The sequence below is a fragment of the Pleurotus ostreatus genome, assembly GCF_014466165.1.
Source record: "Pleurotus ostreatus strain PC9 chromosome Unknown scaffold_5, whole genome shotgun sequence".
Taxonomy (NCBI): Eukaryota; Fungi; Basidiomycota; class Agaricomycetes; order Agaricales; family Pleurotaceae; genus Pleurotus; species Pleurotus ostreatus.
In genome coordinates this window covers 438,277-458,482 of record NW_023503160.1, presented here as the reverse complement: position 1 = coordinate 458,482, position 20,206 = coordinate 438,277, and the positions used below count along the sequence as shown (strand labels likewise).

The window sequence follows — 20,206 nt, the reverse complement described above, 5'->3', positions numbered from 1 at the left end:
ATCGATCACTTCTTGTGTTCATTGTGCCCGCAAAGGCCTAGACTTTCCGGCGGCATTGTCGCTCCTCGGTGCCGTGAGTATGTCAAACCGTTCTTTGTTTAGAGCATGTTTTGATAGTGTTCAGTCAGCAATGGAAGCGCGACATCAGCCTTGGATATTCTGCGAGTACGTATCCTCATACTCAAAATGACTATCGGCTGAGCCCGGCATTTCCAGTGTAAGCGCCCATTATTCTGCCAACAGGACGAATTGGTGGTGAAACCCAAGTAGTCAAGTTTCAAGCTGCCTGTGCACAATTGCACAATCAATATTGACCGAGACCAGGCCCATCGTTGAAGGTACTTTTTTTCTTTGTGGTCGCGCGGTGGAACGCCTAAACTTACCATCCTGTTGATAATGTAATAGACCCCAGAAAGAAATACGGGCCCCTCCGTATTTTGCTATCAGAGCACCCAGTGCCCGAAGTACGGCCAGGTACTGGTTATCAAACATGGGCGCGGAGCACCGACCTCACCTCAAGGAACCGAGGTACCTAGACCGTCCCAGGGAAACAAGACGTCACTCAGAACAAGCACGGGCGCCTGAGGGCGCCTTGTAGTGCAATAGGGGCTGGCCGCCCCTTGCAACGGACCGAAGGACGATCGGAAACCATGATACCTCAATCCTTTTCGGCACACAGAGACAACGCTTTTGGGGAGCTGAAAATATTGACTCTACTAAACCTGGTTCTCGACGAGTAGGACACTCTTTTCTCTTGACTTCGGACGGAATATTGACCATTTTGACAGCCTCTTGAAGAGTATGGTAGATCCATATTCCGTAGAAACAACGAGGGAAACACGTGAAGGCGTATCAACGATCGTCGATCTTGCTCGATCTCCGATCACTTCTTGTTTCGCTTCGCCGGTTTGTGATAATGCATTACTATCATATTGTCTGGAAGATGCTGATACTGGGTATCTCGTTCCTAAGGCTCCGAGGTTTAGTATTTAAGCAATGGCCATCTGGCGACAAAGGCCATCTCTCCAAACACACATACGATGTTCCCAATGCTATTCAACACTTCGCCAAAGGCTACTGTCCTGCCCATGTATACAGAGAAGCAAGGCAGCTCAGCTTCACCTCTAAATTCCTTATCTCGACCAATTCGAGTCCGACTTGCTGCGGGCTTGTTGGTCTTCTTGTTGACTTTGTCTTCGTACGCCCTCATCACCTCTCGCCCCTTATTCGGAGCGACGACGAAGGCTTACTCGCAGCGCCCCGGATGGAGGCCTACGCGAGTATCAAGGCCAGCGGTCACCAAGCCCGCATTCGAGTTCACTCCCTTCCAAGAACTCGCAGCCATCACCTCCTTCATCACTGCCCTCCCCTCCAACATGATCCCCCCCTTCGTCAACCCGTCGACTCCCATCGACCCTCAGTTGGTCTTGGGCTTTGATGTCGCCAGGCACCCAGAGGAAATGACAGTGGTAGAAGACGACGTATGGACAAGACACCCAGTAGTTCTCTACTCTAAGGTTCGTTTACTCCAGATATTTAATAAGCACCTGTGGCTGACGATACCGCGCCTAATAGTACTATTCTGCTCAATCTCGTTCTGCTAAGGCCCAGCTCACTTCACTTGAGCTCAACCCTGCCCCTACATTCATCGATGTCGACACTCGAGATGATGCCAGCATTTTGGCACCGATCCTTGCGCGCCTCACTGAAACATCTGAACTCCCCATCTTGGTCATCGGCGGCCATGTCTTACGCCCTGCCTCATCGTCGCTCGGGCTTGACACCCTTATCGAGTCCCTGCATCATTCAGGAGAACTCGACGCCATCATGGCTGACGCCGGCGCCATTGTCGGTGGAACTCACAAAGTCGCAGTGAAGCAACCAGTCCAGGCGGACCCAAGGAAGCCGAAGGTGAAGAAGGAGATGAGCGAAGCCGAAAGGATATTCCGCGGCCTCATCAGCATATAATCGTCCTAATCAACCGTTGGGATGTTTTCATCTTCACAACTTCCTCTCCTCCCGTCCGTCATGCCGGGCGGTGATTTGGCGCAGAGGCACCACTATATCCAGACGGGCCAGTACATGCCGTTGATGCCATGCGCTCACACATGTCACTCGTACCCATCTCAACTAGACAGTATCTCGTGTGGTACCGGTTACTGCCATACCCTCGCTGCGCTTCGATAGCACGACAGCACGACATAGAGCAGGATATACCCTTTCAGATAGTACCTATCTATGATACCTGGTTCGAAATGACAAATGCTTTGACAGCTCAAATTTTCTTAGACCGTCAAATTGTAAGCAAAGTCAGTGGATAAATGTTTGACACTGGTCTCTCGACTCGGACCTGGTGGCAAACCGAGAGCAGGGAAATCGAGAATTCGATGTAATTCAAATAACAAGATGGGCACAAGGCAATCTGCTCTAGGGTCTCAGATAACCGATAGATATAGAAGAATAGGCAGTAATATCATGACACTGCCAAATAGTTCAGGCCGGCGAGCGTTACTTGAACTAGATGCAGGCCTAGGGGTACCACGTGGAACCCCTAGTGAGCCTTCTGAGGTGTTTCCTGTGGCGATGGCTGACCCTAAGTTACGCAGGAAAGGGTGTTAGACTGTCACATCAGAAATGCAGGCAACGCACTGATAGAGTCAATCAAAATATCGCTAGAGTCGCCACCAGCTTCCCACATGGCAAAACCCGCCAACCCGTTCGACTTGATGAACGCCCCCTTCGCTGCAAAGGAACGCGAGTCGTCATACGAGACCATGACTCCAGACGTGGAGTTGTATACGTATGGCTATTCAAAATACACGACCATCCATCAACAACCGTCGATAGACGACAGAATCGACTGATCACGTACTGTCTGGCTACAATCATCATACACCGACGCAATCCCATTCTTCACACTTCCATCAGCATTGAGGAAGTCGTTGTCCACGAGACCCCAGAAGGTGAACACGCCGCCCGTAGGAACTGAGTTTCCACAGATGTCCGTCCCAGCATCCCCATCCCATCGATCACCATGGGGCTGATCAGTAGCATCGAACTGCGGGAACAACTTGAGTGTTGTCTTGGACCCGCCCTCGAAGGCGTTACCCGGGCTAACAGCGAAGGAGTGCCCATACGAGGGGACGCCGAGGACTATCTGACTGGCCGGCATTCCAGCAGCCGTCCAAGCTTGTACCGCGCCAACCGCAGAACCGTCTTGATCCCCCGCATCGGCACATGAGTCGTTCAGAGGTGCGTTAGGACCCACGCCGGTCGACCAAGATCCCCATACATCGTAGTTCATGATGGCGATGTAGTCAAGGACCTCGCTAAACGGCTTGATATCAGCAGGGTCCCCGTTCGAGTCAGTGTATGGTATAATGGAGGTGGCGGCTGATAGCGTCAGGTTGGCACCAAGAGGATGTTGACGAAGTTCCTGAAGGAATGAAAGGAAGTTGGATGTATCATTGTCGTTTATCTCATTGCACCCAATTCCTTGGCGGTGAGGATATTCCCAGCTATTGTGGTGAAGGTCTCGTTGAGTGTTGCGGGATGCATAAAACCGGCTCACTCGAAGTCAATGCCATCTAGAGAGTATTTCCGTGTGATGTTTATGACCGCCCGAACAAACGAGGTTCGGTTGGCGGCGGAACCGACGTTTGAGGAGAAGAATCTGGATCCCGTCCAACCCCCAATGGACAGCGAGGCTTTTACATTCTAGGCCGCCGTTAGGGTTGCTGAATCAGGGAAGAAACCACGTTCCCTTACGTTCTGGTGAGCTTGAGTCACGAATTTCGACAGTAAAACATCGTCGGAGGCTTCGAGCGATATTGTATCTGCCTCAGGTGTTGTAGTCCTATTGGAGGATGCATGGTAAGTTGAACGGAGTATGAGGCACAAAGAAACTCACGCAAAGGCATAGGTCAGGATAGTATACTTACTCCAGCTAATTGCTGACAGCGGAAAGTCCTCCGCATGCCATCCTGCGTACCACGCTGCAGCAATACGCCCTGCAGTTGAGGCGTCCTCCTGTCTGACAGCAGGATGGAGCGCTCCCGAGAATGCGACAGAGACTGACAGGAACAGAAGTGCCCTGCAAAGTAAGTGATCCGCGACCATGGTCACCCAGAGCAAGTATCCGGGTCAAGGAGGAAAGTGTGTGCGGAGTGCGAGGAGCTGGATACTTATTAGAGCACGAGGCAATACCGTGAGTTTAATCTTGTTCTGAATCATAGTAGCTGTGGTGACCGTCATGCGCATGTTCCATTGTCCTCTCACGCGTTTGGAGGTGAGTTCTATTTATAGAACGTTGCACTGCACTAACGCCACATGTAAGTGCGAGGTGCTTCACAATATGGTTCTCGACAAGTAGTCCTAAATTATCCACATAACGAAAGTACTTTCATATACCAGGCCACACACCATCACAGTAAATCTTCATTCCTTTCGCCGCGTACTCCGAGAAAGAAGCTTGAAGCTCGCACGTAGGCTGGCCGGTGGTGATGAATGACAAGGATTCGATCTGAAGCGGTTGAGGCCTTAATTTCAGTCGGGAATGGAGGAGACGCAGTAAGGAAGAGTGAGATGATCGGGTCAGTGGGCCATGCAAAACGAGGTGCTTGAGATGCGGCAAGGATATGAACCTCCCAGGCTGTTCATCGAGGGCATCTAGAATGGTGCTGTTCGCGTCGGTCACCAACTGAACGACGGAAACTGCCGACTGTAGTAGCCTGTGGTACACCCCCTTTTCCATTGTGACTCGTATGAATACCAATGTCCGAAGCGTCGAATATGAAGGAATGGATATGCCACTGTGATTCGGTAGGGAGATGTCGACTAGCCAAATCTCTCGGATGAGCGGCATGGTGAGATATTGAATAACATCACAACTAGTCCGCAGAGTCAGCGTCCGCATAAATGGTAAGCGAGCCTCGACTGCTGGGGGGAGGAGATGTTGTTGGTTCATAGATATTGAGATGTCACCCTCCACGACGTTGCCAGCGAGCGCGAAGATGCACCAAGTATTGCAAGGGTACGGACTGTGGGTGATTAACCGTGCTAGTTGGTTCCAAGGGATCCGTAAGGGAAAGAATGGGTCTATATCAAGATATCGAAGATTAGGCGCCACAGAAAAATGGTCAGGAGAAGGAGAGAGGGAGGGAGAGGAGGGTAGACACCAGATATATCCAAGCTTCAAAGAAAGACGTCGTAGCATAGGTATACGGTCGCGGATGGGGGACAAGGCCGTCCATGTCGAAACGTTCATGAGCGTCATGCTGACATCTTCCCACTGCGGAGAACAAGCCGTAAGGAGGTTGATGATCGGGTGCGTGTCGTGGTAGCTGAAATCGATCTCCAACTTTAATGGATGTTGTGCCGCCCGTTGTATGAACGTATCAATCAAGCGACGCGAGCGGGTGGCAAGGGGGGATACGAACTTGAGCTCCACGCGAATACGGCTCCACAGCTTCGGGGTAGATTCTGTTACCATCCTCCAGCTGTGGCATACCCTCCCAAGTAACCACGGCATCTCGTCGTAGTCCAAGGGGTCACACAATGTGGTGTCGTCGATTGTGGCCACGAATATTTCGGCCAGTATTTCAGAGGGGATACGCCTTATCGGGGCGAGAATAGTTTTATGCTGTGATAGATGTTCTTGAACCTTCCGTCGTGCCTCCCGGACATGGACGATGTAGCTCTCGGCAGCTTGTAGTTCGGCTTCCAACAAGGTCAGACTGCGTCCCGCCTTCTCGGCGCCTCTTTCGGCATCATCACGCTGCCCTTGTGTCGGCGAAGTCGTTGAACGATATACAGCGCTCAGCCAGGGTGGCGGCGCCTTCATGTCTACATGGTTATTTGTGAATTTCAAGAAAACAGGCGATGACCTAAGCGCGCAAGCAAGTCAGCGTCATCACTGGTGGTGACTAGCGGTGGAAAAATTACATGGATTGACTGAGGCCTTCTGCGAGGGGGGGTTGATCAGAAAAGCATTGTGCCATGTCTGAGATGCTGTCTATATAGTATCATATGTCCTTACCCAGCGCGAAACAGCATCCCGCGGATCCGCGGACTACCTGGTAACTGCTAGAATCATGCCAGATACCGAGGAAACAAACCCTTTCGCGGCACATTGCCGTATCTTATTAATTCACCGTCTATTTGGTTGGATTTTCCATTAGATGGAACCAAACACGACTAACGTAGCCCGTCTCTTGTTAGTCTGCCGAATACGGGGGCAAACCCCAATGCTCAGGAACGAAGTCTTCCAGTGATTTCAAGACAATGTCGGCCTTCTCCACGCCCCCATAATCCACATTGAGTAGGTTTGCATCAGGGACCCAGACAACTGTGAGCAACCAACACTCAGCAACCATCGTGTGCAAGATCATGTAAGGAACATAAAACTTACCGGTCATTCCGGCTCTTTTACCTGCCTGCATACCAGGTAGAGCATCCTCAAATACCAAGCCCTTGCTTCGCTCGTCCAACTCCTGTGGCACACAGTCTGCGTCCGGGTCGCCGACATTTCTTCCAAGGAGAGTTCTCGCAGCCCATATAAATACATCAGGAGCCGGCTTGCCTTTCATCTTCCGAGTAATATCTCCATCGCTGACGTGATCATCGGCACACAAGATGCGTCCTTCAAAACAATCAAAGACATCTCCGAGGTGTTGCGTTTTCAAGGTAAAGTTTCTCCGTCTGGACCCAGTCGCCACCGCGATCGGAATGCTGTGTGCGTGTAGGTGTTTGACGAGCTTTTGCACTCCTGGAAGCAGCTGGACTTTCGGCCAGCGCAGGTCTTGTAGCTCATCTCGCCGTCGCAGGTAGTCTTCGATGGTTAGGGTGATACCAGGAAAGAAAGACAGTAAATGCTCTGCAGCTTGGCGCTCCGCTGGATAGTATGTGGTCTGTTTAGGTAGCTTATGCCAGAACACAAACTGCATACGTTTTCCCATACAGCCCGCTTTGATATCCCATGTCATCTCCTTCCCATAGTCACTCAGGATTTCGTCTGCGAGAATAGATCGCGTTCAAGCAGCCAGACTTCGCCGTGCACGGCAGAGCTATACTAGGCGCGAACGTACTGGTCACATCCGTGTATACGCGTTCCGAGTCTATCATTAAACCTATGGGGCCTCGTGTCAGCAAGAAAAATGGAACGTGAGTACTGCCAAAGAGCTCTCACCGTCCATGTCAAATATAACATACTCAACGGCTGGAGCCATCTCTTTCGGTGGGGGATAGTGCTCGAAGTTAATCTGAAACCTTCAATGTTGAAGAGAACGCGATTAGATAAGATCTCTCAGGAGTGACTCAGGGGTCAGGGAGCAACGATTTGCCTCCCACAAACAAGATGATCCGATGCATCACATTATTATCGCGTACTTCATTACGTTAGTGTCCATTGCGCTTATGACCCTTTCCTTTTCCAATGTGTACCCCAGCATTCTCCAAGAGCTCGGCCAACTCGCCACTCGATTCCAACTCTTGCAAATACTCCAAAACAGACGTGTCAATTTTCTTCATTGACGCATGCGAGTGTCCAGCATCCAGTATGACTTTGAGGTGTTTATCTGGCGATGACGAATCGTCGCCTGAGTCCTCATCATCAATAGGTCGGACCAGTTGCCCGCCGATCAATATGATAGGCAAGTCCATGTCGGTGAGTCGGCGGAGAAGTGGCTCCAGGATGGAAGCATCCACACGTGTATCGACATCTATGAAGGTCGGCGGAGGATGCATGTGAAGAGCTTCGAGTGTTGCTTTAATCGCTCGTGAAAGGGGAGAGAAGTGCTAGAACGACATCAGTATCTGTGAAAGGAAATAGAGGGATAACGTACCTTGGCGTACAGGACTACGGGGTTCCTTGACCAAACATTCTCTTGCAAAGATTGTAGTTCTTCTTTCGCTCGGGGATTCCGGGTGATGTCAAAATCCAGCACAAGTTGCGGATCAATCGTCTTGGACGGATCAACGGTCGGGGGGAGCATGTTCATATGAGCGTCGTGGATGGATGTAAGGAAGGATGTTATCGCAGCTAGCTCGAGAGCTGGCGTCAGGACTGGTATTGGCAGTGGTGGTAAATTCTTCGTGATGTGATGACCATGGCGAGCTTTCCCTGATTGTTGTCGATGATTGGGAACGATGTGTTGAGCATCCACTCGCGCAATATCCACGCTCGGTGCTGTGTTGAAGGCGCGTAGTGTTGGGGTAGATAGGAATATGATATACGCCGAAAGCACTATCAGCGCTATGAGCACAAGAAAGGTGGATTGGAATCTCCGAGGTCTGCATGCAACTGGTAGAGGAAGAGTACCCGAACTTCGTGCCCTTATCTCCTGTAAAGAGGGGATCTTATGGCGGAATCCATGTATACGAGGGCTTGCCGCTGGGCTTGACTCGGCCGACGAGAACGAAGGGGAAGGGGAAGGGGGCGAGTGCAGTGGAAGATACTCGTCTGAAGTCGCTGCCATGGGCATCCTACTCGTGAGCAGGGTCATCCGAGAGGGTGTAGAGGATGATAAAGGCATGTGGAGTCTAATGTAGTGAATTAAGGGCCTTGAAGCCGAAGTGTGGAGATGCTTCTGCCCTCAGTGATTAATGTGATGCGTGGCTGCTAGTTGGTGGAGTCGATTCCACGCGATGTCGGCGAGGCAAGCAGTGCTTCGGGTGACAGCGAACCAAGTAGGGTGTTGTTCAGAAGCCCGAGCGGATATCTGCACGCGACGGAACCCATCAGGGCACAGGAACGGAAACCAAGCTCGTGGTAGGCACTCACCGAATGAAGGACTTCAGGGGAGAGTCAAAGAGCGGGAACAGTCACTTCTTCGCGTTGTACGAGACGCGTTGGGGGATAAGTACGAAAAGAAAAAGAGAAGAGAAAAAAGAGGTGGAAACGAACCACCGCTTTGCCGGCTTCCCTTGAATTTTTCTGGCTGTGCCATCCGCGTGGCCGGAGACTTCTAAAGCCAAATCGTGACCGGACATAACCACTGCAGCAACCACTTCTCCATATGTAATCCCGACGCGACGTGCGCCGACTTGCAGCTGTCGGTGGTCGGTCGTTGGTGCTGCCTCCCGCCTCCCATCAAATCCTGGGCCCACTCCACGATATTGAATAACGTTCTCCATAAATCAAAGTACCTCCGTTTGCTTCGAATTCCTTTTTTTCGACAGGTCACTGCATCGCGGGTTCAATATGAGCGACAGCCAAGTGGAAGCGAGAAGCAAGCGGTCAGATCATATTTAAATTGCGCGTTTCTGATAAGATAAGATTGGATCACGTCCCCACGCTCGCTGGCGCTGTTGGTTTCGAGTTCAATCAATCATGCATCGCAGTCCACACGCATCCACATCATAAATCCTAATTCAAATTGCTACGGTACCCTACAAATACCCAGCATGGAGAAGCAGCGCCCGCTTTCATCTTCAGGGCCAATGGCTGCAACAACCTCTGTCCGACGCTCTCGTGTCCTGCTCTTCGCGATCCTGGTGGTCGCAGGCTTATTCTTCTTTGGCGTGCGTTGGGAACTTCCTAGCGCTCTCAAAGACACCTCATCTGAGCTCTACTCCAAGTATGCACCCTCAGGACTGACCCGCGCCAACATAGTCGCCCTCGTAAAACCAAAGTCAGCTGTGAAGGTGGACGAAATTTACGGTCTGCTACACTTCGTTACACGGGAGGATGGGAAGCAATTCGATGCGGGATTTGATGTATCAAAACCATTGGAACTGGATACATACACCCAGGGCGAGAAGGGCGTCGTTTGGAGCGAAGTCATGAAGCAATTCGACACTGAAGCGCCAGTGGTCGTGTTCAGCAAGGTACGTGCCGAATTCGGTCTGTCAACACGATTATATTGAGCAGAATGACTGTCCACAAGACATATTGCCCGTGAGTCTTTCTGCTATGGTCGATCATCATGCCCTCAAACGTGAAGCCAATCAGATACTCCAAGAAGGCAAAAGCACTTCTCAAAAAGTACGATTTATCCCCACCACCAACAATCGTAGAAGTTGACCTACGAGGTACGCTCACTCAAATACTGTCCAGGAACCTCAACTCTAACACTTGTCACGTCCAGATGACGATGTGCAAATAAAAGCGCTGCTCAGTCGTCTCACCGGCCGAGGAACATTTCCCAATGTTATCGTCCGTGGTCAAACTATTGGCGGTTCTGACGACGTTCGGGATCTTCACTCAAAGGGATTACTGCGCGCCAAGTTGGAGGAAGCAGGCGTGGTAGTGCAGGGCCGCGACTCGGAGATCACTGTATAATAATCGTTTTGCAATCTTCTAGAGCATCTCTGTGCTATCCGAGTTGTTCGGACGAAGTACAGCCTGCTGAAGCACCAGACGCCGACCACACAGACTCGACGTGAATTTCTCAGAACCCTGATTGGCGATTGAACTGCTGGCTGTCGCCGACTGTGCGGAATCACTTTCGCTACGAGAGCCACAGGGCAGCCGCTTCGCAGCACGGGATCTCTCACCATATGTCGACGCTCTGCCATTCGATCTAGGCTGGCTTCTATGTCAAGAGAGACGCCTTCATGAGAAATCACAACGCACACAATTGGTCAACTTTAACGCCCTCGGCCTCTTGAAGGAATGAATGTTGATGATAGGAGATACCTCCGTCTAAGGCTCTGTGTGTACTTCCAGCGACAGAATTCTGGCGCTGGCTGATACGGGTCCTCTTCGTCACGACTTCGCTAACCAGTTTCATAAGTAAATTGCTGCTCATCAGCACTTTCTGTATTCACCGCTGTCGTCATTTACATGGTGTGCATGTGTGACTGACATGTCTGAAGGTAAGTACGGCAGTTGACTCTAGGACTTGCTTGCATCTCACCACTCTTCGACAGTACTTAGTCTTACATCCTCCGGCGTCTCGCCAATGCACTACGGTTCGTTGGAGCGCACACCCAGCTCATGGTCGAAGGGTGCGCAGACGCCCTCGTTATGAGTCTTCAGGGCTCCTGCTTACATCCCGCGCAGTTGCTGAGAAACGAGTGACGGACGCTGGTGAGAAAGTATCTCTGGCCTTCCTAACGTTGTCACATAACAGTATTCCTCTTAGATATCTCAACACCCAGTCAAATGCAGCGAAGTAGCTACCAGCAAAGTGAGCAGGAATATAAGCCTCCGACAATGGAAGGAATGGCTTGGACGAGCGGCGAGATTCCTGGCGCGCCAAAAGAAGCGCTTGAAACTGCTTTCCAAGACCGTGAAGAGCACGATGGGAGAGGATACCCTCCCAACCGAGATCCTCATTTCGCTACGGAAACTTTGCTCCAACGTCGTCGAAGAGCAGCCATGGAATTGTATGATCAGATGATGGCGGAAGGCTACTACGACAACATCCGCGCTCTGCCTGCAAGGCAGAAGGAGCCCAGATTCAAAAAGGAGAGGCTTCGACCGTTATACAAACGTGCATCGTCCAGCTCCTCTAACACTGTGCTTGGCGACGGAGTCATTGGGGCCTTAACGCCCGCAACGCCTGGAGTACGTTCGATATAATGAACGTCAGAAACACTCACTTGTTTACAAATGTAGGATAACTCGGAGACACCCTTTGGTGAAAATCCCCCATTTTTTATGCGAAGGGACTCGTCCTCTGGGCTGCTAGTCCCCATGCCAGTCAAGGGAAAGCACGTCATCAACATCAATGGGGACACTTACAACGGGCCGATCAAGAACTCAAACATTGGCGGACACCGGGGGCAAAACTCAGTGAAGAATGGCCCAACTCACGATGGTTAGTTCGTCAATAGCCTATGCCTTGCATCATGATCACCCATGCCATGCTCGTGTGCCATTCTAGTGGAGGCTCAGAGATTACTCGGAGTTCCGCCGGGTCAGAACACGCATAACAAATCAAACGTTGATGCCCTACTCATCATTATATTTGCCCTGTTGGCGCTCATCTGTATTTCTTTCTTCGTGGACCTTGATGTACTTCTAGCACTGCTGAAGATGGTGAATGGGAAGGGTTCAACTTAGCTATGTTGGCTGCTATGATAATGTATACGTATGTACGATGATTTCCTATTGCATCGTGTTCTTTGCTAATAGTAAGGGAACTGGTTGGCCTTCCTCATCCGTACTGAACCGTTTGAACCCTGGACCCCCTAAACACTGACTGGCTTGAAAATAATCATTCCCGAGCCAAAGCAAACGTCTTTCTACCTCAATGGGGCTGGAGGCGGGGACGGTTGTTATCGACTCATCAAGAGCTCAAACGTCGGCGGGCATGGCGGGTGGGATTGACCAACACCATGGCGGCCAGGCCGTCGACACAGCCTATCTCCTCCCGGCTTATTAACGATGTACGGGAGACGCTAGACTCGCCTTCCTTTCTGTTTTGTTAGCGATTGCCGGTGCTTCGTTCGTGGATCTTGACTACTGCTAAAGATGCTAAACCGGAACAACTCTTCATAGCTATGCTTGCTACCACATCAACCTCGACTTGTTTTCGCGACGTAAAGATGATGATGCTTAATGCAACGCGTTCTCGGGCAAACGCAGCTAGGTAGCTCGTGCAGTCGTGCAGCTCCGACATGCATCCTCCGATGTCGCAAAGACACCTCAAATCAAGATGTGATTGATGGATATGCAAGTAAAATGTAGACGTATAAATACATTATAATAAAGTAATAATGTCGCTGTAAGGTATTATACAAGTCCTTTGGTCCGATTGCTATGGTCAGCAAGTCATATGGGGGATCTAATGCAAGGGTTATACGATGCGGTACAATACTGGTAGTCCGTGGTGTGTGGCAAGTCCGATGTATGTGTGCTACAGGGTTGGGTGATGAAGCAAGGCAAGAAAGCGGTAGATAAGTGGGGGGGGGGATGATAGCGAAGATAGCAAGGTTCGGAAATATGAATAAATGGGGTTGCAAAGAAAAGAACGGTGTCCGAAGGGGGCGGTAGTGGAAATGTACTATATAAGATGAAAGATGGTCGTAGAAAGAACGTGATGGATGCCGTTGTTAATCCTAACAATGTGTACAGCAGATGTCCGTGTGGTAAATAAAAGTTCGTTGTCCGTGATGTGATGCAGTGTCCATGATGAGTCCGAGTGTCCGAGTGATGTGTACAAACAAAGTCAAAAGTGTCCGCAATGCGGAGGCAAAAGGGGAGAAAGAACAAGGGAAGAATCGACAATATAAACGGCGAAGGCAAAGGCAAAGGAAGAACCGTCACCTGCGGGAGGGTGTGTGTCCGAAGCAAGAAAACAGTATATGTCCGTGTCCGAGAAAATAAACGAAAGGAAGGGCCAGTCCATTGAAGAATAATGAGGTGGCGACGGGGAGAAAAAAGTGAGAAGTTAAAGAAAGTGCGTCTCCACCTGAGAAAATAGATGTCCATGTGTAGTATAAGTCCGTTTTCTTGTCCGTGTTGCTTCATTCGGGGCCACAGTAAGAAAGCAATGGTCCAGACATATAACATCGCGTAGTTGTTTACATTGTCGATTTTGTTCTTCTTTCCGTTTCGTCTTCGTCTCTTACGTAGTAAGTCATTGCGTGGTCGTTCGACTGACACGTCGGCAGGTGGAGCTCCTTTCCAGTCGCGATCCGGGAGATTCTGCAGGGAGGCCGTATGATTGCTGCTGCAGCCGTTGGGGAGAAGGTTGCTGCTGTTGTTGCTGGAGTTGAACTTTGTCCATGCCGTCTCGGCTGATCGGTCGTGGAGAAGGCGCCATGTAGAGCGGACGCATCCACGGTTGGTTCTGCTGTTCAGCGAGAAGGGGAAAGCGAGACCCAAGACTAGTCACAGCATAAAGCAGTACCCCGATCTCGTTTCGAACGTCAGAACTGTTCATCAAAGGCCAGGATGTTTCGAGATTGTTCAGCTCCTGCATCAAGATATCTGCCGCATCGGTCCAGCAATGCTAGCGTTCCAAAACACAATGATGGCCATCAGCTACGATCTTCGCGGGAAAAAGATGAGATGCGAAATCTCACTCACGCTGATTATGGGCTCTAGTAAGGTGAAATCAGCCTCAGATAGGTGCTTGATGATGGCAACGCAAGTATGCGCAGCGCGAAGGCATTTGGCATATGACACTCCGTCGCTCTGAGCGAAGCGCCGGTAGAGATGAATCATAGTGGCCTGCGCAAGTGTGTGTGCAACAATGATAGCGGGCTTGTCCTCGGGGCTAGCTGCGTCCAGCTGATGTATGGGAATCATGCTAGGAACAAACTGCGTGATCGCTCGTTCCAGAGTTTGCATGTCATCAAGAAGAGAGCCAGAAGGTGTTACCCCTATTGTTGGTCGGTGAGAAGGGCGCTGACAAACGGGAAGTACACTTACGAGGATCCCAGTTCGACACAACCTCGTCGGCGCGGTAGAAAAGAGCAGTTGCCTTAGCACGAGCGGCCTGTGTCGAGTACCCACCAGAGACGTCACCATTGAGGAACGACCTCACAGTCAAATAAGAGCTGCCTTGATGCATTTGGCCCTAAAAACGACATACGGTCAATAATAGAATCAGCAATGAGGCAATGGGATCTTCCAGTAAATCAACGTACAGCTTCGTAGTCGGCGATATCCAAGGGCCATGGGGTGTTGATTGAGTTCCACCCATCAGGACCATCTGGGATCATAGACGGCCTACGCATGACCACTGCCCAACACCGATCCAAATTGAACACTTGCCAGAACGTCAAAACACGTTCACTTTCCGAAAGATCTTTGACAGGCTTGATATCAAATGAATCGGCGCTCTGGGGGATCCATGATTGGGAATCCAGGGAGATGCCTCGGTGGAGACCACATTGTACGGCAAGGCCGACAGCAGCTGATGCATGATAACTCCCTTCTAGCATGCGCCCGTTAGACAAGAAGTACATCGACAGAAGACACGAAGCCTGAATGACGTCCAAGGCATGGTTTCCAAGCCGAATAGCTTCTCCAATAGCTTCGAGAGCACGTGCAAGGTAGTGCTCCTCGTGTTGGCAGAGGGGCTCGGGACGCGATATGAAGCAGGCCCAAAGGTAGATAGCGTTCATTAAGACTGGATGACGCTGCTCGGAAGGAGGCAAGCTCAAGCTTTCACGCAGTCTCTCGGTGTGAAGCAGCAACCCGGATTGCTGGCGATGAGGTGCGTAAATGTCCAAACTAAGCGGAGATGTGAGAAGAATGATGCGAAAAAAGCTGGCAGAGACGCTAGAAACCTGTACGTACAGCATGAGCGCAAGTTCGAATGGTGGCTGAACTTTGGCTTCTTCGAAGTACAGATCTGGGCTGAACGGTGATGGAGAGGGTGAAGGCACACTCTAGTACGATATTAGAAAGGACTAGTGAATCCAACGGAGGTATACTCACGGGTAGATGGGTCCACGAATCATGAGGCGAGTTTGTAGAATCTACTGGGAAATCAATTGGGAATGTGTGACGAGACGAAACATTGGAGAAAACAACCCACCTGAAGCGAACGGTGAATGGCTCGCGGAGAGAGGCGTTCCTCCCGCGGAACTTATTGACGACGACGAGCCTGACCGTTGGTGAAGGTTGGGATCATAGAGGGTGACAGCGGGCGAAATGTATTCGGGATCTTCGAGCTCTCGGATGCGGTTTTCGAGTCGTGCGATGGTTTCACGCAAAATTTGCGTTCTTGTCTTGCCTTTGCCATCGTCGTACTCGCAACCGTCTGCCTTCTTCGCGCGGATACATTGTTGACAAGCTGGCTTCACGCCGTCGCAGCGCTGTCGGGAAAATTAATAAATATTGCCGGACATCAGGGATGATCAGCGACGCACCATCTTCCGTTTTCTAGTAAGCGTGTCAGTCCGCAGTCATTTTTTGCACATGACGGGGATGGCTTACCTGCATCGCAAGCACGCCTTGCCTCTTTGAAGAGATCCGGCGATGGACGCGGCCTCGGTCTTAGTAGCCATTAAGGAACTGCGAACTAAATTTACAGAGGAAATTGGAAGTGTGCGGGGAGTAGAGGCCTTGGATTGTGGTAGATACGGCTTGAGAAGACCAGGAGAAGGACGGACGGCCTGACAAGGAATCTGGGTGAAAGGGAGAAGAGGTGGGCCAAGACCGGGCAAGAGGAGATTAGTGAGAGAATAGGGGAACGGGCAGCATGGAACGGGCTGAACCAGAGGGGAGGAGGAGGACGGGTGAATTGGAGGTAATACTTATAATGAGCCAGCGTCAGCCATGGTCAGTGTTTTTGTGAGTGCACAGCCGAAGACGACGGGTTCTGTTTGTCCAGGGACGGGCGAACTGATCTGATCTATGCCGATATTTGTTTTCTACCACCCCGATTAGGAAATCTCTTCCAGCTCTCGGTTCGCCCAGAATCACGCCCTCTCCCTCAGACGCCGACCGCGACGACGACAAGGTGAGGCCGCTCCAGCGCGTTGGCGACACCATCCCGCCGTCTTGGCCTCGTCGCGCTTCTTCTTCTGCTCCTCCACCATCGTCCCACAACACAGGTCCCACATCGGCCATTCCATGCCGTCTGGCTGATTGCCACAAAGAATCCGACTTATTGCGGTCCGGTCCATTTGATCCAATCGCGCTGCAGAAATCCGCTCGTCAACACCCGCACAGCCATGAAAATTAGACTTTGACCCCATACATTTCATCATCTCCAAAATTACGCTGCCTGAAGCATCCCGAGCTGCTCGTCGATACTTGACCCAGGCACGGCGCATCCTGATTTTCAGTCCAACTCCGCGTCAGGTTGACTCACGTGGGACGCGGAACACGAAACACGTCCACAAACGTCCACGCGTCGGTTTTAACGTCATGAGTCAGTTATCGATATCAGTGAGTACCATCTGGTCGGACTACTACTACCGCACTACTGGGCATATATGCGCTTTTCAGGTCGTTATATGCGCGTATATGCTCCAGAAATGCTTCTTGGACGCGCGCAGGGTGCTATCAGATTCCTGCTCAACTGAACTTGAGAGGGATCGCATCCATCTATCGCCGTCGGAAGGGTTATCGTTGTTCACCGACGCGGCCATCGTTCCCCTTTCCCCAACCTAGACCCATGCACTATCGACTAATACCGAAGGCAGCCCTCTGTGAAATTCAGCCCTGTCCTTGTGCCCATTACGACGGTTACCATCAAGACTTGCTTCTAGGGTGTCACGAGATATCATCTACCCATCAGTGCTGGGAATTACTCACACAACTGGCAGACTTTTGCGGTGTCACGGTCGCCTCCGAACGCGATTGGTGATGTGGCGTCTGATATAACTAGTCGAAACGACAGGCGAGGACGCGCTGCAAGCACCCTTGCAATACTCCAATTGTCCCATATCACGCTGGTGAGTACCCAGGAGAAGTCAAACATTATTCATGTCGTATGAAGTCAATCACTAAAAGATGACTGCGGGAGTATCCTTCCACATCGCTTGAACACATCTCGCAAAGGGGCCGTGAAAGGTCCGGGTCATTGCGAGTTGCAATGGTTCACAAACCAACGCGACTCAGACCAATTTGAGGCCCACCTACAGCCGCAATGATGCATGTATAACTGACTGTATGCACTTCCTTCAAACCAATCGCAAACCGTGCTTCAGCTATCCCCATTTTGCTTCGGTCCCGCACACGCTCACATTGGACATATGCATGAGTGATTCACAACAACACGCCGTGTATGGGGGTAGAACTCTCAGTAAGTAGCTCTTCCATGCTGCTTTGATATCTTTACCTCGCTCGGATCCATTGTGTCTTACCAAGAGGAGCACAGAAGCTCCATGCCAAAAATATCCTATCAAATTTGTGAGTAGAACACCGCCCATACTCGTGTATTCACAGTGATCTTACCTCCATCTACTAGTGGCTGCTAGCAATGAAATTACCTCCATTTCCTGTAAGCCGAGGGCTCCACGAGGTTAATGAGAATAACTTACGAACTCTAAACCATTCTAGACCTGTCACCCGGCACTCTGCAGTCTCGTACAGCAAGACTTCGACTAGGAACCGTATATCGCACTGACATCGCTCACGTACTCGTCTAACGGCGATTCTGGCTTTCCAGAGTTTGCCTCCGACCTTGAATCCCTTCCTACGCGAACTCCCGGGTCTACACCCGTGCTATCTTTGAGTACCGTTTGCGCCTCTCCGGCTATCATACCGCATGTCGTAAACTCCAACAATTCCCCGATGCACTTGCACAGAACTCCCTCTGTCCACCTTCCGTTGCCCCATCCGCGCGAACCGATCGCTCCCTATGTGACTAACCGATTATTAACACGGCACACTAGAATCCCAAACGTCACAGGTGAGATGCTTTTCTTACCTCCCACCATGCATCATATTCACTGTCGTTTCATGGCACGGAATGCCCATTGTTTCGCAAGTTTCCGCGAACAGCACAAAGGCAATTGTATTGAGTACTTCCCGTTATGCACGGTTGATTGACGTTAGTATTACCCCTACCGTATAGACTTTCGTTTTCATCGGAAGACGAAGAAGTCTCACCGTGATGTTCATGTCCACCCCCTGCGTACCACCCTTCCGCCACACGGGGACAAATGAGCCCGACTCGTCATCCACGGAATCCAAGCATGCATTACATCAGGCTGAAACTACGAACCGTGCAGCACCTTTTCTGATCGTCCCGAACTAGTCGCTGGGTTTCCTTTCCTGGAAACGGTCCAGGGATGTGTGTCCAAACTGCACGGCCTAGACCGATCACCGAGTATTAGATCAACCGAACCGGCTACATCGACTCCGCTTGTATCGACCGAGGCTCTGTAGAAGTTCTTCAGCACTACTATTATCGGGTATTCTGGCTGGACGCGGCTCGCGTTCAGGTAGGAGGGACTCCGTCTGGAATCGGACGCTTCCTAATCGTGCGTGATCTGCGCAGGATTGAAGCTTGAACTCGAGGCGTGGCCCAAGTGGATGTAACTGGCACCGGTCCGCCTTGTACCCTCTTGTACTAATAATGCTTCTCCATCACTGGAGCCTACCGTCAGCATGGTTTGCACCCCTCCCTTGTTCTTCGATACTTTCGGCTCCTCTCGCACATGTTCGCCAACATCAATATCGGCCGAATGTGCCGTCAGCTTGCCTCGAAACTTCGCGAAACTCGGAGGCACCGAGCTGTAGTATGGTCGGTGCATCGTAGACAACTTGCACGGACCCCGATCCTTCGACCTTCTCATCAAATTTCGATGTACCTTCTCAATACAATAGCTCACGTGTCGCTGCACAATTGCCAGCAATGGCATCCCTATTGTGTGCGGCTATTAATCATGCCGAGGTTTATGAACGCATTGACGCGTAATATCTCCACGTCCGTGGTAGTGGTTCAGACCTTCATTATACGCAAAAACAAGGCCTCGTGGTTAACGCCTGGACGTGCCTGTAATCGGACTCTTTCAGATCAGAACTCAACTTTTACTCAAGGATGCTCCGTTGTATCTCGGCAAGTTCCTCGACTTCGAAATTACATCTTGGATGGCAAGCATGACTACGGCACTGGAGCCACGGGCGTACACCGACATATGTGAGCCATACAAACGTCCGTACGTGTACTCGATACTTCCCGATCAATTACTAGTCACATAACGCTTGGGGTGTAGATTGTTTTGCTCGTTTGATGATCACGTCCATGGAAATCTCACAGACGGTTCGATTGATGCAATAAGGTGTGTGAAGCCTTTTGTTTACAGCAGAAGCCCGGCCTCGTTCAAACATCTTCTCGTGTATTTGGGAATGTCAGGTTTCCATCGAATCTCGGTGTAAGACCGACCATATACAGTCGTGGCCCATAAAGTCTACGCTGGACACACTAGTTATGTTCAGCGGCCTGATTACACTGATACATCCGAAATTTAGTTTCAGGAAAAGTGAGCTAACGTACTTCTTTTCTGACGGTGCCCTCCTATCTTCGCGTCGCTCAATACGGGCAAAAGGCATGCTGCCGACCTTCTGGCAGACGCTATAATACTCCCAGATCAATGGGTCGGCCTCTAGAAACCCCTGGCAATTCATATCTACACAATTAATCGTACGGCCTCCCCTCTCCGCGCAGTATAGCCCTGCACACTGGGCTTGTGTTCGCTGATGTGTCCGTCGCAAAAACACACGGTAAGTCGGTCTTGGAGGGAAAAATAATGGCCAGTCTTATGTCGTTTCGAAGAATCCGGACGTTTATTGAATGCCACGGCGTTGGTGCTCCCCCGTGGGAGGTGTACTAGGCAGTAAACCACCCCC

The 20,206-nt window shown here is 50.9% G+C and overlaps 7 protein-coding genes across 7 annotated transcripts; 3 read left to right on the top strand and 4 right to left on the bottom strand.

Moving 5' to 3' along the window:
* Positions 1–1,040: 1,040 nt before the first annotated feature.
* PC9H_007112 (uncharacterized protein) lies at positions 1,041–1,968 on the top strand (the record flags this gene model as incomplete). Its single annotated transcript, XM_036776647.1, has 2 exons — positions 1,041–1,517; positions 1,576–1,968. 2 exons carry the CDS (start codon positions 1,041–1,043, stop codon positions 1,966–1,968), a joined length of 870 nt encoding a protein of 289 aa, XP_036630267.1.
* Positions 1,969–2,623: 655 nt separating this feature from the next.
* On the bottom strand, positions 2,624–4,119 carry PC9H_007111 (uncharacterized protein; the record flags this gene model as incomplete). The annotated part of the gene is made up of 6 exons (XM_036776646.1): positions 2,624–2,806; positions 2,873–3,518; positions 3,572–3,717; positions 3,769–3,856; positions 3,911–4,033; positions 4,079–4,119. 6 exons carry the CDS (start codon positions 4,117–4,119, stop codon positions 2,624–2,626), a joined length of 1,227 nt encoding a protein of 408 aa, XP_036630266.1.
* A 283-nt stretch (positions 4,120–4,402) lies between these two features.
* On the bottom strand, positions 4,403–5,999 carry PC9H_007110 (uncharacterized protein; the record flags this gene model as incomplete). Its single annotated transcript, XM_036776645.1, has 2 exons — positions 4,403–5,885; positions 5,944–5,999. The coding sequence occupies 2 exons, from the start codon at positions 5,997–5,999 to the stop codon at positions 4,403–4,405; spliced, it is 1,539 nt and encodes a 512-aa protein (XP_036630265.1).
* Positions 6,000–6,215: 216 nt separating this feature from the next.
* On the bottom strand, positions 6,216–8,531 carry PC9H_007109 (uncharacterized protein; the record flags this gene model as incomplete). The annotated part of the gene is made up of 7 exons (XM_036776644.1): positions 6,216–6,346; positions 6,410–6,892; positions 6,947–7,012; positions 7,086–7,127; positions 7,187–7,259; positions 7,441–7,794; positions 7,842–8,531. 7 exons carry the CDS (start codon positions 8,529–8,531, stop codon positions 6,216–6,218), a joined length of 1,839 nt encoding a protein of 612 aa, XP_036630264.1.
* Positions 8,532–9,402: 871 nt separating this feature from the next.
* Positions 9,403–10,279, top strand: PC9H_007108 (uncharacterized protein; the record flags this gene model as incomplete). The annotated part of the gene is made up of 4 exons (XM_036776643.1): positions 9,403–9,825; positions 9,885–9,895; positions 9,950–10,029; positions 10,086–10,279. 4 exons carry the CDS (start codon positions 9,403–9,405, stop codon positions 10,277–10,279), a joined length of 708 nt encoding a protein of 235 aa, XP_036630263.1.
* A 526-nt stretch (positions 10,280–10,805) lies between these two features.
* Positions 10,806–12,007, top strand: PC9H_007107 (uncharacterized protein; the record flags this gene model as incomplete). The annotated part of the gene is made up of 6 exons (XM_036776642.1): positions 10,806–10,815; positions 10,870–10,947; positions 11,003–11,029; positions 11,073–11,509; positions 11,561–11,762; positions 11,829–12,007. The coding sequence occupies 6 exons, from the start codon at positions 10,806–10,808 to the stop codon at positions 12,005–12,007; spliced, it is 933 nt and encodes a 310-aa protein (XP_036630262.1).
* A 1,519-nt stretch (positions 12,008–13,526) lies between these two features.
* Positions 13,527–15,909, bottom strand: PC9H_007106 (uncharacterized protein; the record flags this gene model as incomplete). Its single annotated transcript, XM_036776641.1, has 9 exons — positions 13,527–13,901; positions 13,979–14,274; positions 14,324–14,471; positions 14,542–15,130; positions 15,197–15,288; positions 15,338–15,381; positions 15,438–15,717; positions 15,772–15,784; positions 15,839–15,909. The coding sequence occupies 9 exons, from the start codon at positions 15,907–15,909 to the stop codon at positions 13,527–13,529; spliced, it is 1,908 nt and encodes a 635-aa protein (XP_036630261.1).
* Between the last annotated feature and the right edge of the window lie 4,297 nt (positions 15,910–20,206).